This window comes from Atractosteus spatula, chromosome 3 (assembly GCF_055471065.1).
Source record: "Atractosteus spatula isolate fAtrSpa1 chromosome 3, fAtrSpa1.hap1, whole genome shotgun sequence".
Taxonomy (NCBI): domain Eukaryota; kingdom Metazoa; phylum Chordata; class Actinopteri; order Semionotiformes; family Lepisosteidae; genus Atractosteus; species Atractosteus spatula.
In genome coordinates this window covers 50,286,622-50,300,843 of record NC_142708.1, presented here as the reverse complement: position 1 = coordinate 50,300,843, position 14,222 = coordinate 50,286,622, and the positions used below count along the sequence as shown (strand labels likewise).

Sequence of the window (14,222 nt, the reverse complement as noted above, 5' to 3'; positions counted from 1 at the left end):
ATCATAAAAAAGAAACATGCTTGGTGTTCAACCCAGAGATTTGAAGTGATCAAACGTATTGAGACACATTCCATCCATTCATTTTTTAAACCACTTTATCCAGTGTCAGGTCAGTGGGGGAGACGAAGCCTAACCTGGCAAGCAGTTGGTTAAATGCTACAGACACCTGGATGGGAAACCGATCCACCACATGACACACACAGACACAAACACGCACACACTCACACCAAGGCCACCCAACTGCCAACATGTCTTTTGACTGTGGACTGTGGGGGGAAACCGGAGTACCTGAAGGGCAAAAACAAGGTGAATATACAAACTCCATGCACACTGCCCCACCCCTTGGCTTGAAAAACGTGGGTCAATATAATATCTCAACATATTGTATATTGTATCCTGTCCAGGGTAAAGTGACATTCATCAGTGGATAAAACTCCATCACACATTACTTTGCTACCTTGCCTTTTCTCTGGCAACAGAAAGCAACATTGTTTTCCCCTCAGGTATCAACATTACCCCTAAACATCCTCTGAGCATCCACTTTTATTTTCATGCAGGCCTCGAACGTCAGTAGCTGTGCTGACAAACAGGTAATTTTGTCCTGGGATAGCTTGTGTTGTAGTCACTGCAGTCTGAAAGTGGTCATACTGGTGGGTCAGAAGGACGTGACAATCCAGACGTAGGTGTGATGATGTACAACCTTCCAGGATGTGGTCTATTCCTCACAGTGCCACTTTCCCGTTTTCACTGGACTAGTCTGCTGATTATTGAAGCAGAATATCTCATTCTACCTTGCCTACTTAAGAGAGAGCTGGTCAAATCTTTCACTATTTCTGTGCTAATTAAAATTGCATTTCTTGAATGTTTATTTATACAGATTCTTAATTAACATGACAATTCAACTCAATTCCAAATATACCCAACACTGAATTCTTGACGTTATTATGAAGTCACATACAGTACCTTAAGCTAATTACGTTATAACAAGGAGCTGTTGTATTTTCATTATGCATCAGTGCACTTTATTTTCAAATGATGTGTTCAGCAAGTTCATTTGACTGAAAAATAGTACTCCTGCTATTGACACAGGTGAGCATTTAGGACTCAAACCACAAACACATTTTCCATTACCTCAGTGGTTTTTGTAGGTTTCATGGCACTTTAAATATGCTCTTATATCTTGGAAAAGTAATGAGTGGTGTCACGCCCAGTACACCTAGAGGGCGCTCTACTTTCCTCCTGTTCCTAGTTCCCTGTGATTATTCATGTCTTTCTGGTGTGTCTTGTTGTGTAGCCTATTTACTTCCCTGCTTCTGCTCTGATCCTCGCTCAGCATTGAGGTTCGGATGTCCTGAGACCTGCCTAGCACCACGTCGCCCCACGTCCACTACCTGAGGGCATAGGTTTTTATACGGCATTCCCTGAACAGCTGAGTCCGGGCTAACCCCCGTCTCGCTGCTAAGCATAGGGTCTTTTCGCTCTCCTGCCATTCCACGGTTTGTCCTTTCCGACATCCGTGACAAGTGGTTTATTTATAATGTATCCAAAACCTCAAGTTTCTCATTTGAAAAGAAACATTAATATATTAATGCAACTTTGAACCAATACAATTATTGTATATTTAAAATACAAAGAGGAGGGACAAGCTGGCAGAGGGGAATCTTGTCTTTCTAAAAATCTTCCCCTAAAGTTCAGGCTGAAAATCATAGTATTTTGACTAACAATACCACAGGAACCATGGGTTTGGCTTTACCAAACAAGTATCTTAGAATCAAAATTGCATTACTGGTCTGATATGCACTGACTTTCACAAATGGCAGAATATTCTGTTTTGTTAATTACCAGTGTGCATATACATGGTACATACTTATACATTTACACATACTTTCCGCTATACCTTAAATATTTAATTATTCTTAATATTGTTTTTAGGTAGACAGAGGAATACAATAAATAATTATGAGTAAGACCTGGCTTACTCATAATTTGGTATTATACTCCTGTTTAATACTGGGAAGGGGGGAACTTAGTTCTGAGGCCAGACCAGCCCTGATGTTATCCTTCCCAGCCCAAGTATGGTCCCTAACCTGCTTAACTTTCACTTTCCCCTTTCACTGTATCTCAAACCTAATCTTTCGGCAGATCCTGTTTGGCCAGGAATGCTTCTTGAACAGCAATAATACTGCCCCAGACACAACAGCATTAATTTGTTCTTTTTATTAATGTCTCGTCGTGACTGTACCTTTAACTGATAATGCTGCCTCACCATGAGACTAAACCTTAAAAAAAATAGTGCTGCCTTACCACAACATGAAACCTTCCAGAAATCTGGCAGCCTCACCATTAGACTACTGTAAACCTTACAAACCAGACATTAGCACTGTCTCTCCACAACACTAAGCCTTCCAGATACTAGTGCTGCTTCACCATGAGACTAAACCTTTACAGATACTAGTGCTGTCTCACCATGAGACTAAACCTTTACAGATACTAGTGCTGCCTCACCATGAGACTTAACCTTCCAGATGTATATACAGTACAGTATATATTATTGGTAATTCAGACACCATGGGAAGGGGGTAAATACTTCTGCAAGACACTGTGCAGTTTATCCAACAAATATAACCCAGCATTCTCTAATCAGGAAAAAAAAATATTAATCTATTACAAAACAAAAACTTCATACACATTTTGCTATACAGGTCCTGAATTATTACATACACACAAATCGCTCACAAAGGAGCTACTGCACAGCACAAATAATAGCTGTGGGAAACTTAAAAAGATTGTGTGTGTTGAAGTCAGGCAGTGCAGAACTTTTAAAATGCATAGTGTCACAAAGTCAAATCCTCACATTTTCCCAAGCCTTAAAGGCTTATTCCTAAACACATGCATTATCAGACATAAAAGTAGCATAAATATTCATATTCACCTTAAGTGTATTTCAAAACGCATTTACTGTAACTGTTTTTCAGCACTGTGTTTGTGATCTGTTGAAGGCATTCTTCACCATTTGTTGTCAGTTTTCAAATAATTTTACAGTTGTTTTGTTTTTTTTGGCCATGCTTAGAATTAGTTGCAAAATGTATTGTTTTTAAAGCAACAATTTCTAAGATAATTAAGATAAACATTGCAATAAACCACATCCTGTGAAGAAAAGCTATCTCAAAGGAAAATGTCACAGCTCTAAGCATTTGTTCTGAGCCTTGCTTGAATGTCAGTCTTGCTGTTAGAAAGTTAAAATGATACCTTTGTTTTCCAGTGAAGATAATCTAAACTTACTGAGTGGATACTTGGTATACATTTGAAGTACACTGGCCCTTATAAGTACCTTCTCATTTTTACATCTTTCAAAAGCCATTATTTACTTGATTCCCTATGGTATAAATGGTAGTACTATTTTTATGAAACAAAGGTAGTGGTGCATATTTTCAGTATTGTTTCCTATCTGGCTTTATAGCTGCATGTATCTATATAAAACTACAGTATGTTCAATTGCTAATTAAAACAAATTACTTTCAGAATAAGTAAAGCTCTATTTTTTTTCATTTGGATAGGATGAAAATCACTTCATTCATTAAACAGCGTAATCCAGTGTAAAAGGTGGTGAAAAAAAAAACTGAGAAGGATTAATTATGATTACATATTAGAGTTGCATTTTGTTGCAACAGAACAAACAAACAAGAAAAGATTGGTCCATTTGTTCATTAAATTTTTGTTTTAAAAAATACAAAATGCAGGTAATCCAAATCCTATTAGATTATTTATCAGTTGTACCACAATGTTGAAAACCTGTTCTTACTAGATTCTGCCAATGCTTTTTTAGTTGTCTTCATATTGTTTCATTATATTTGATTTACTGCAAGTGTTTCATTGTTTGATTTCCACTGTCTCAATATCTTTCTTGATTATTAAAGGAACAATAATGTTTTTGCCTTTTAGTGAAGATTTTCAGATCGCATGTATAACCATATTATACATGAGCTATAATATAGCTATAATATATAATTATATATTAAGAGCTCGCTGTATCACCTGCAAATACACAGCCACCACCACACTCATTCAAGGCCCCTCAGGACAATTCCGGATCACCCAGACAGCATCTTGTACCTCCAGCAACCTTATTTACTGTATCTCTTGCAGTAAATGCCCAGCCATCTACATTGGAGAAACAGGAAGGAGACTCGGAGACCGTTTCAGAGAACACGTCAGGGCTGTAAAGATTAAAGATCTCTCCAAGCCCATTGTTTCTCATTTCACCTCTGACGGCCACGACCACTCTAATCTCTCCATCTGTGTTCTCAAAGACGGTTTTCCGAACTCATACATCAGAAAGACCACCGAAACTAAAATAATTCTGCAGCTAGGATCACACCTTCTCCCTTCCCTTAACGACAGACTACTGTTCTTTTAAATTTTCTCCATTCATTGGAAGTTTCATTTCACACCTCTCTGCACCCATTCTGACTTCACACCTCTTGATTGGCCTCTCTGTCTGTCCCTCCCAACCTTTGTTCTCCCGCTACTTTACCTTTGCCTACTGCCCTGTCTCTCTCACACCTGAAGAAGGCTCCACGGCCGAAACGTTGTGTTCTCTTTCTTCTTTTTTTCAGCATGGAATAAACCTATTACTTGTTCCTTTGCAGCCTACGCATGCTGACGCAGCTACCCACCTGAACTACTAACCATATTATGTATATGCAAGGCATTTACTAACCAGACTTGGCTGTTCAGCCAGATCTGTCTCAAAGAATGCTCAAAGTCCTATTCCTCAACATTATAACTCTTACAGTAAAGATTTTCTTCTTCAGAACATATCCCTTTGTGTAATATACTCATAACCACCTTACTTGTGACCATTATAACAATGTTATCATTAACCAAATCTATTTCTTTTTCCTAGCACAAACTACACACCAACTTCCAGTGGAGAGATTGAAATTACGTGAGATGGCTCTCACCCGTAATAGCTTGGCTCCAATCCGTGACCACTGTACACACAGGTGTAAGTATAAAGCTGTTTTACTAGTGCACTTTCCTCCAATCTGTCACATAACTTGCTCTGACAAAAAATGTACCTTTTGAAATTTTGATATGAGTTGTTTTTTCTCTATCTTTCCAAACAAGGGAGAAGACAAGTTAAAAAAAAAACAGGGGGGTTATGATACCTTAATAGTTTTACTGGGTGTGATATAAGTAGTTATGGAGCAAGTAAGTTTTTATAACATGTGCACATGGTAAAAATGTTAGACGTTTTGAAGAAATGTTTTGAATCAAATTTTATTAATTTCTACTTCTATTCTATTTCTAATCATTCTAGCCAAATCATTTACTGTGCATGGAATTTAACATTAGCAAAATCTGAGGAGGAGGTCAAACCCTAATCTCAAACATTTCTGATCTCCTTCATATAAATATCTTGCCTTCAGAGTACAATTTGCACATCTTCACTCACACCTCTCCCTCCGCCCCATCATCATTCTCCTCTGAAGAGGGGGCCAGGGTGTCTTGGCAGCCAAAATCTTCCTGTCATGTTACTGTTCCCTCAGCCAGGCGACATACGCCAAATAAGCTTTCAGTGCACCATTCACCTTTGTTTTGCACAAGATTATGGCTTGACCACACTTCTGAAACAGCAGAATGTCCTAGATTGGCCCACTGTGCTTCAAAGACTGCGGTAAAAATACAAAGCTGGGTTTATTTGATTTTGCAAGAATAAAAATCTACCTGCAAATCATCAGTATGTGTGTGTACTGTAAATACATTTACTGTATGTGTTTGTTACACACTAGATCACAAGGAAAGTTAGGATGCTGTTGTGTCAGTATAGGAAAAGTCCCATCTTTTTAAATAAAGGAAATGTCCATATTCCATTTTATCTCACTTCACATGTTTAAGAAATAGGACACAGACCTACAGTCTTGAGGTGAAATATTTTATGTTATAGGTGGTAAAGTCTCACTGTGTGCTTCTCCTCCCACAGTCACCTTACCGCCTGACCAGGTTTCTCAGGGAGTGAAGAAATCAAAGTCCTTGCCTCTCCATTCCCTCTGCGGCTCTGTGTCTGCTCTGCCTCCTGCTGTTACCTCCAAGTCGAATAGAGGCGGGGTCCCTCAGAGTCAGTCGCTGTGCTCTTTTCTGCCTGTCCTGTCGGGGGACTCCTTGCGGACTATCCGTGTTCTTCCTGCTATCCCGTCTCAGAAGAAACACACCCAGCACCCAGTGGAAGACAGGATGTCCAAAAGCGACTCTGACGGCAGTAATTGATCCATTTTTCTATCTTCACAAATGGTGGCGAACGTTATTTTTGAGAGCCTTACATATGGCACAGCAAGAATTTATATGATATAATATTTCAAAAATGTTTTTTTTTTGTTTGAGAGTGTGTTCAGAATGACACTGGGGGATGATTTATTACTCTCCATGTCCTTAGAAGATCTTTTTATATCAGCTTCTAAGTAAGTGTCAGGACATGACAACATTTTTTAAGTCAAATAATCTTTGCTAAGTTTGTTTACTCTGAAATTAAGACACAGTCAGTTTTTTACACATTTTTACATGGTGGTGTTACTTCTGTGTCAAGAGGCATGCACTGTTTACCATGGGGTCTAGCAAATGCAAATCAGCTCTTCTGCCAGGCAGTTACACATTCCATATTTATAGCTCATATATACTGTATCATGCCATGTGGATATTTCACACAATCAATAAAACATATAATATATGATTTCTTCTTGATATGTGTTTTATTCTCAATAATTTAACAAGCAAACTATAATCAGTAACAAGGTCATTTGTGGAATGTTCTAGTTTGTATACTGTGCAACTGAATAGCTTCACTATTATACTGTAGATTTAATAAAACATATGAAACGAACAGTAAAGTATGTTAGATCATTTAGATGAATCCAGCGTTTGGATGAAATCAAAAGCATTTTGATTGGAGTCCATAATACCCACATTAACAAAGGTATACAATAATAGAATACAAAGTTCAAAACTGGTAGTACATCACTTGATACATACAGTATACTGTATAATGTTTTATCTGTAGTGGAGCAGAAGACACCAAATCAAGGTTTTTTAAACTTATCCCTCACTTACCAGGCATGTGTGCCCAAAGTATCCTTAACAAGAAAATTCTTGTTAAAAAATAATAAAGTTATTTTTATTTCATTTTTCTCTGTTGCCTGAACATACTAGAAATTCTTGAGGAGTCCTTGCGGCCTAACATCCTAGTGACTGCAGCAGGCCTGTGTTGTTTAAAAAGTAATCTCTATTATAGGTTTGAAATCCTGTGTAATGTGAAATCTTATTGCTCTGGTAGACAGAAAAAAAATGTTATGCCTCAGTTATTGCATAGGCAAGTGTATGTTTGGTTTCTGTAGATTTGATTGATTGCAGTTTCCCATGTGAGTTTCCAAGGGTATTTTTATTTTTAATTTACTTACCTTAAACATATCTATCAAACTCACAGATAACAGAGCAGTGGAGAGAAATATATTATTAAGTCTTTTCCAAGGAAATTCAAGTGTAATTATCTTATTAAACTTGAGAGTTATCACACAACAGGATACATTGCTTGTAAGTCAACACACCCTTTCCAAAGCAGAATGCTTTCATAATCAACACACATTAAATAACAATTTATTTTACCTGTCTTTATTTATATCCATCCATTTTCTAACTGCTTCTTCCAATTCAAGGACACTGGGGAGCCAGAGCCTATCCCTAGAAGCAATGGAAAAGGGCAGGATACACTGTGGACAGGACTCCAATCTATCACAGGGCACACAGACACAAACACATACTGTACTCACACCAGGGCCAATTTTTCCATAAACTAAGTAGCCTACCAGTGTGTCTTCGGACTGTGGGAAGAAACCAGAACACCTAGAGGAAACCCATGCGAACACAGGGAGAACATACAAACTCCACAGAGAGAGCAGTCCAAGTCCAGAATTCAATCTTGGGCCCCAGTGCTGTTTAGGCAGTTATACTAACCACTGCATCACCATCCCATCTGTAACACACAACTTCCAAGTGAAAAACAAAAGTTTAAACATTCCGAAAAGTAATTACAAATCAAAACCTTGTAAATGGGCTCTAACATCATACTGTAGTTCTGTTCAAGACTATAAAGATTCAGTTCTTTCAGTCTGTCAGTGAAAGATATTCCTTTAAGTTCCACTTATGACTATACAACTGAACATTTTGTTTGTCTTTTTTTGATTTCCCATATTTTTTGAAAGATGTAAATGACATGCCAATATAAGCACCCAAGGTTTTTTCATAATTAGTGAAAAAGCTCATTACTTCCTATATTTTATTTATAGGTTATGTTATAACTGCCTACATGCAGACCCTTGACTTGCCTGTTTTAAATGTCATCTGCCAAGTGTTTACCCAGCCTTCAATTCAATCTAAATCTGCTGCTTCTACAGCGTTTGCTCTCTGATTTTGCTATGATCTACAGTAAACATTAGTTTACTAACTACAGTATACCAGTATCAAGGTCTTTCATATAAATTAAAAAGACCCGTAGTCCTTGTACAGATCCCTGAGGTTCTCCACTAATTACAGTATATCGCCCCAATCTAATTATTCATGTCTGCACTTTCTGTACAATTCTGAAATTGTAACTACTGTACATCCATCATATCATGTGAGTCCATCACTACTGTTGCTTGTGCAAAGAACTCTAACAAGTCACATAGTCAAGACCTTTTCTCAATCCATGCTGACAATTAACCTACATCCTTTAGAGGATCCTTTCGTATAATTAAAATAATTGCTTCCCTAATTTTACCATAATAGTCTGACTTTATTATAAAACTTTATTTTATGTAGAGATGAGCAAACGAATAGGAAATCATATTTTAAATCTTTGAATTTAAAACAGTTTTAAAATTGTATTTGTTTTTTAAATGAACTATAAGGATACTTCCATAGCAACCAGCATGGCCAAACACTCTAAACCCATATTATTCTAATTCATTCTATACTAACAGTTAAAATGACTATGAATGCTTACAAATTGCGTATGCTGTGCAGAGGCTCGCTGGGTACAACTTAAAAGTTGTATACCAAGTGGAATATGAAAGTTGCTTTGATGCTGTAATTTACAGTATACAGCACATGGGACAAGGCATGGGTCATATTTAATAACTAAGCTTAAATCTAAATTTAGTTTAATTTCAAATAGATCTTTTTTCTCCTGAGGGAGTTTATCTTCCACTTCAGAAGTGGGTTCAATGATTGCAAATCCAAGTGACTGAATTCTGCTCTGTATTAGGAATTTAATGTTGTAAGCTGTTTTGTATTAACCACCCACAGCGATTTCTAATTACACTTCACATTTATGTACTTTAAAATTGCTTTGTCATGTACTTTATGAAAAACCTTTCATGCATGAAGTGCACACACAGTCCTGCTCTGTATTAATGATTTTATTAGTTTGGTTGTTTTGGAGTTTCGTCATGTATAGTGGGTGCAGGTTCTGTCCCTGATGAAAATTAAATAGTCAGAATATGTTTTTTACATGGTACAAACAGTTTTTGAGATTTTGGTGAAGGACATTTGCGTAGAAACAGAAAGATTTCTCTTATCCAATGACTGATTGAATTTCATTATTAGGGTGATTTCCTCTTTGTACAACTTATTAACAACTCTAATCTATAATCGGTCCTACCACTAATATTTATGTAGAAAAGAAGCCTGATAATAGTCTCAACTGGGATGCTATCTAAGACAATTTTTCTGCCTTTAAAAATGTAGCATACCAGCTGATCTATTTAAAACTGAATGAACGTAATGCTATACCAACAGTACCAAATGAAATTTGTTCCAAACCCTTTCTTTCACAGATGCACTCAGCCTGTGATTGATACCTAATTAAACATGTATTGGGAGTGTCCTATAATAGAATGCTTGTGGTTGTATTTGACTGATGTGTTTTGGGATGCATTTTTGGGCTGACAGCAACCTGTGAAAAGGCAAGACTTTTGAAAAGATAGGATGTCAGAGGTTGAAATGCAATTTTCAGGCATAATCTTATGCAGGCTTAATGGCAACTAAACAATACACTTTGTGTATTTGTATGGAGATTAAGATGTACATGGCTGCATTCATTTGGAGAAACTTCTCTAATGGAGTGCTTTTGTAAAAACTGTGTCAGCCTGCTCAGACATGTCATTTTGTTTTCATGGTTTCTTGGATTCGTCTCCTCCCTTTGTTCCCTCTGAGCTCCCTTCCTTTATATTGTTTGTGCATTTGTTGTTATTTGTTATGTTCCCATTATGTTTGAACAACATAATAAACATGTAAAAAAAAAGAAGACAAAGGTGTCCTCAATCAGTCCTGGGCAGAATCTACTGTAGCAACCCTGTAAGGTACATTTGTTTCACTGTGGGTAGCTGCAGTGCAGTGCCGCCGGCGGTCTAACAGGCTGGAAATCAGGAGCCAGGTTTCAGGCAACTTCATGGAGAACTGCGGAGAGCCAAGGAAGAAGAAGTGCAGGTAGACAAGCTAGTTAATGCAGGACTGACTGGAGCCAGGATGCCCAGGAAATTAGGCAGACATTTCACCCCTAGACTGGTGTTGGAAAAAGAATGATATTCTGTGGTCAGTACAGAGCTGATCACCAGGGTAACAGATATGAGCCCCCCCTTTACAGGCATACTCTGGAAGCCGCCCACCCTCATGATGGATGGCATTCATGGTAGACACAGACCATCCTAGTGTAATTGAGCTCCCAGGCTGGAACCCTCTTCCCTGCCAGTGGAGCACCTACTGAAGGCTGGATTGGACGCGACGGGAGTCCAGGATGCAGCAGGGCATGAGCTCTCCAGAGGTCTTGACAGGTGGTGCTGGAGGGACTGAGGCCAGTGGTACCTTGGTTGCCAGTGTGGGTTGTAGCAATGATAAATGATAAACATATAGATGATATGTAGAACACTGATGATTTCCATGTCCCCAGGGACTGGGGAGTTGTGACGGTGTTCATATGTTCAGGGATCTTGTTTGTGCCAATAAAGCGTGATCAGCTTCCGGGAGGGAAGCCAGTGATGAAGGTGTCACATGGAGAGCCACATTTGATGTCCTGGCCTCAGAGGTGGGGCAACTCTTCAGCGATGGTTGGTCATCAGTTCTTGATGCAGTAAAGCTTTATGGGTGTTTGCCCACACATCCCACCAAACAGATCCTGACTTTGCTGATGAATTCAATCAATTTTATCTTCGGTTTGAAGTGAACTCAATGTTTTTAGAGATGGGATCTTTGTGCTGTTAACATTAATCACTTTAAAATATTGTAAATTGTTCAGTCATGTTAAAGAGAGGGAGAGTCCTGATTCTGTTGGGGGTAAACGATTGCAGACGACTCTGTTCTTGTTAGTTTGTTGCAAATGGATGAGTGCTCAGCTTTGAGGTTGAATGTCTCTAAAACCAGACATGGCAACTGATTTAAGGAAGAATCCTTAGACCCCCACTCAAACCTGCATCTGGGGATAATGGATGGAAATGCTAGAAAAATATAGGTCACTTCACACCCTTTGTTTAATGAATACCAACTACTTCCCTCAGAATGCAGATACAGATTTTCCAATCTATAAATAAACGGGCTTAAATCTCATTTATACCTGTGTCCATAATCTCTCTCAATAGATGATTCTCTTGTATATGTGTTTTTTTATATTGTTTGCTGATGCAAAACAAATTTCCCCTTGGGGGAAATTCAAATTCAAACAGCTTTATTGGCCTGATCAATGTTTTGCCAAAGCATATACAATCAATACGATATCTACAGACATTTGCAATACAAACAACTCATTGGATATTTATGTACAACATACAGTACAACACATAAAACATTATTGAGACACAGACTAACTTTTCATTACATTCACATTTACATTTTCCTCAGGCTATAACAGAAGATCACATACTGGGCTGCCAGCTCTATTGAGTTCCCTCCCTCCTCTCTGAGTAGGGTTGGAAGCTGTTCAGCTTCTGGAAGGTTAAAAATTCTGGGAACAGATTTGTTATTTTAGGGAGGAATGTTTGTCTAATCAGTATTTTTCACAGTTCAGCAGACAGTGCAACTCTGTCTCTGTTTCTCCCCTCCGGCAGTGGGTTACAGGCTGTCCTTTCTAGGCAGCCATTCTGCCTAAGTTTGTCCAGTTTCTATGGCCAGATTGTGTTCACTGAGCCTGTACTTCAGAAAGGTTGGTCTCTTTTTGCTGTTTATTACCATGTTCAGATGTTCAGCTAGTGTCTGTTTAGGGTCCTGTTGTGTTTGTGTGTGTGTCCCAGTGAGTAAGGTAGTGTTGAGCTGTCCTGAGGTTGGTTGGTGTCAGTGAGTTTCAGAGTCACCCAGCTGAGAGGGCTCTTCTCTGGACATAGTTCTTGGCTCAGCAGGCCCTTATGGTGATAGGAATTTTGGTCACTGTTTCTCTGGTGTAACCAATATTTTATTGCTCTCTTCTGTATGTTGATTATTAATGGTTATTAGCCAAATTCAGCCCTGCATGCATTGTTAGGTGCTCTTCTCTTCTCTGATTTTTTTTCAAAACTTTGTGTGCACAGCTTCTATAAGATTAGATCACTTTATTAGCCATATACAATTTCTTGCATTAGGAATTTGTCCTTTCACATACCCCAGCTTGCTCTCCACGAGACACACAGGTACACAGATGGGGAGTGAGAAGCTTGGGGGCAGAGCACAGGGTCAGCCATTTATATGGCACCCCTGGAGCAGCTGGGGTTAAGGGCCTTGCTCAGGGGCCCAACAGAGTCAGAATCCTCTGCCGGCCACGGGATTTGAACCAGCAACCTTCCAGCCACAGGCACAAATCCTTAGCCACAGTGCCACTGCTCCACCCATGGGGTGTTTGTCCCATATAGTGTAATCCTGTCTGTGGGGTCAGTGATTGGACCCCACACTTCACTGTCATTTATGACGCAGAAATCCTTGCCCACCTTCTCGTTTACTGCCTTCACCTCAGGTCAAAACTCACAGATTAACTTATTGTCGGTCTGAGGTATGTCTAACTGGTTTTGTGTTCCAATGCTGTTGTTCAGTTGTTGTTGTACCTGTTTCCCTGAGATCTAGCTTTCATCTGGAAAACCATGATTCTGGTCTTGTCCAGTTTGACTGTCAGTGCCCAGGTCTGGAGTACTGGTCCCTGCTCAGTGGACAATAGCTGGACCAGATGGTCAGTGTAGAGCAGGAACTTGATATCTGTGTCATGAAGTGTGAGACCAGGTGCAAACATCTCTACTACCAGATTGATATAGATATTAAACAGTGTTGGCCTCTTTCACTCCATGACTCTGAGGAAAGCATTTTGTCAGTTTGTTTCTGATTTTTACTGTGCACCTGTTCTGTGAGTAAACGACTTAATTATGTTATAGGCTTTACATCGTACACCACTTTGAGGAAGTTTTTAAATCAGAACTTCATGCCAAATTGAGTCATATGTTTTTTTGAAATCAATAAAGCAGGTAAATATTTTTCTATTGTTTTGTTTGGTGGCCATATTTGTTTATAAATGTGTGTAGGATGTAAATGTGGACATATGTGACACAGTTTGGTAGGAAGACTTTTACTCTGGACACTGTGCTCAGTAATGAAGTATTAAGGCATTCATCAAAATGTAGAATACCTTCCCCAGCTTGCTGTTCATGTCTTGATAGTTGTTCGGGTCAAGTCTATCTCATGTCTATCTCTACTCTTATACATGGGCACGATCAGTCCTTGATTCCAGGCCTCAGGGAGACACCCAGCTCTCAGTACAAAGTTGAAGAGTTTGAGCAGAGCATGCACAAGCTCCGAGCTGCTGTGTCTCAGCATTTCCTTGTTGACTCCTTCTTGGCCACAAGCCTTTCATGGTCTCAGAGCCTGGAGGTTGTCTAGTTGCTCCTGCTCTGTGATTAGGAAGTCTATGGGATTTTGATTGTCTTTTATGACTGAAAATTTTCAGTTTTTCAATATACAGTATGTTGTTTTGTTCTAATGCTTCTGTGTATGGGAACTGTTGGTAAAGATGTCCAAAGTAGGTTTTACAGACTGATCCAATTTGAATGGCCAATTCTTCTTGTTTTGATTTATTTAAATTATTCAATGTTTCCAAAAAACAGTTTTGATTCATTGACTCCTCGGTTTCTAAGAGCCCTATATGTGGATGTTTCTCTTTTTTTATAAGGTACTAATAGTGTTTT

At 38.8% G+C, this 14,222-nt stretch overlaps 1 protein-coding gene across 1 annotated transcript in view; it reads left to right on the top strand.

Moving 5' to 3' along the window:
- The window catches only part of ankrd55 (ankyrin repeat domain 55), a 32,484-nt gene extending 25,757 nt beyond the window's left edge, over positions 1-6,727 (top strand). The window contains exons 10-11 of the mRNA XM_088911146.1: positions 4,907-5,008; positions 5,987-6,727. Of these exons, the coding sequence (XP_088767272.1) occupies positions 4,907-5,008; positions 5,987-6,270 (386 nt within the window). The 3' untranslated portion in view covers positions 6,271-6,727. The remainder of the gene's footprint in view (positions 1-4,906; positions 5,009-5,986) is intronic.
- The last annotated feature ends 7,495 nt before the right edge of the window (positions 6,728-14,222 follow it).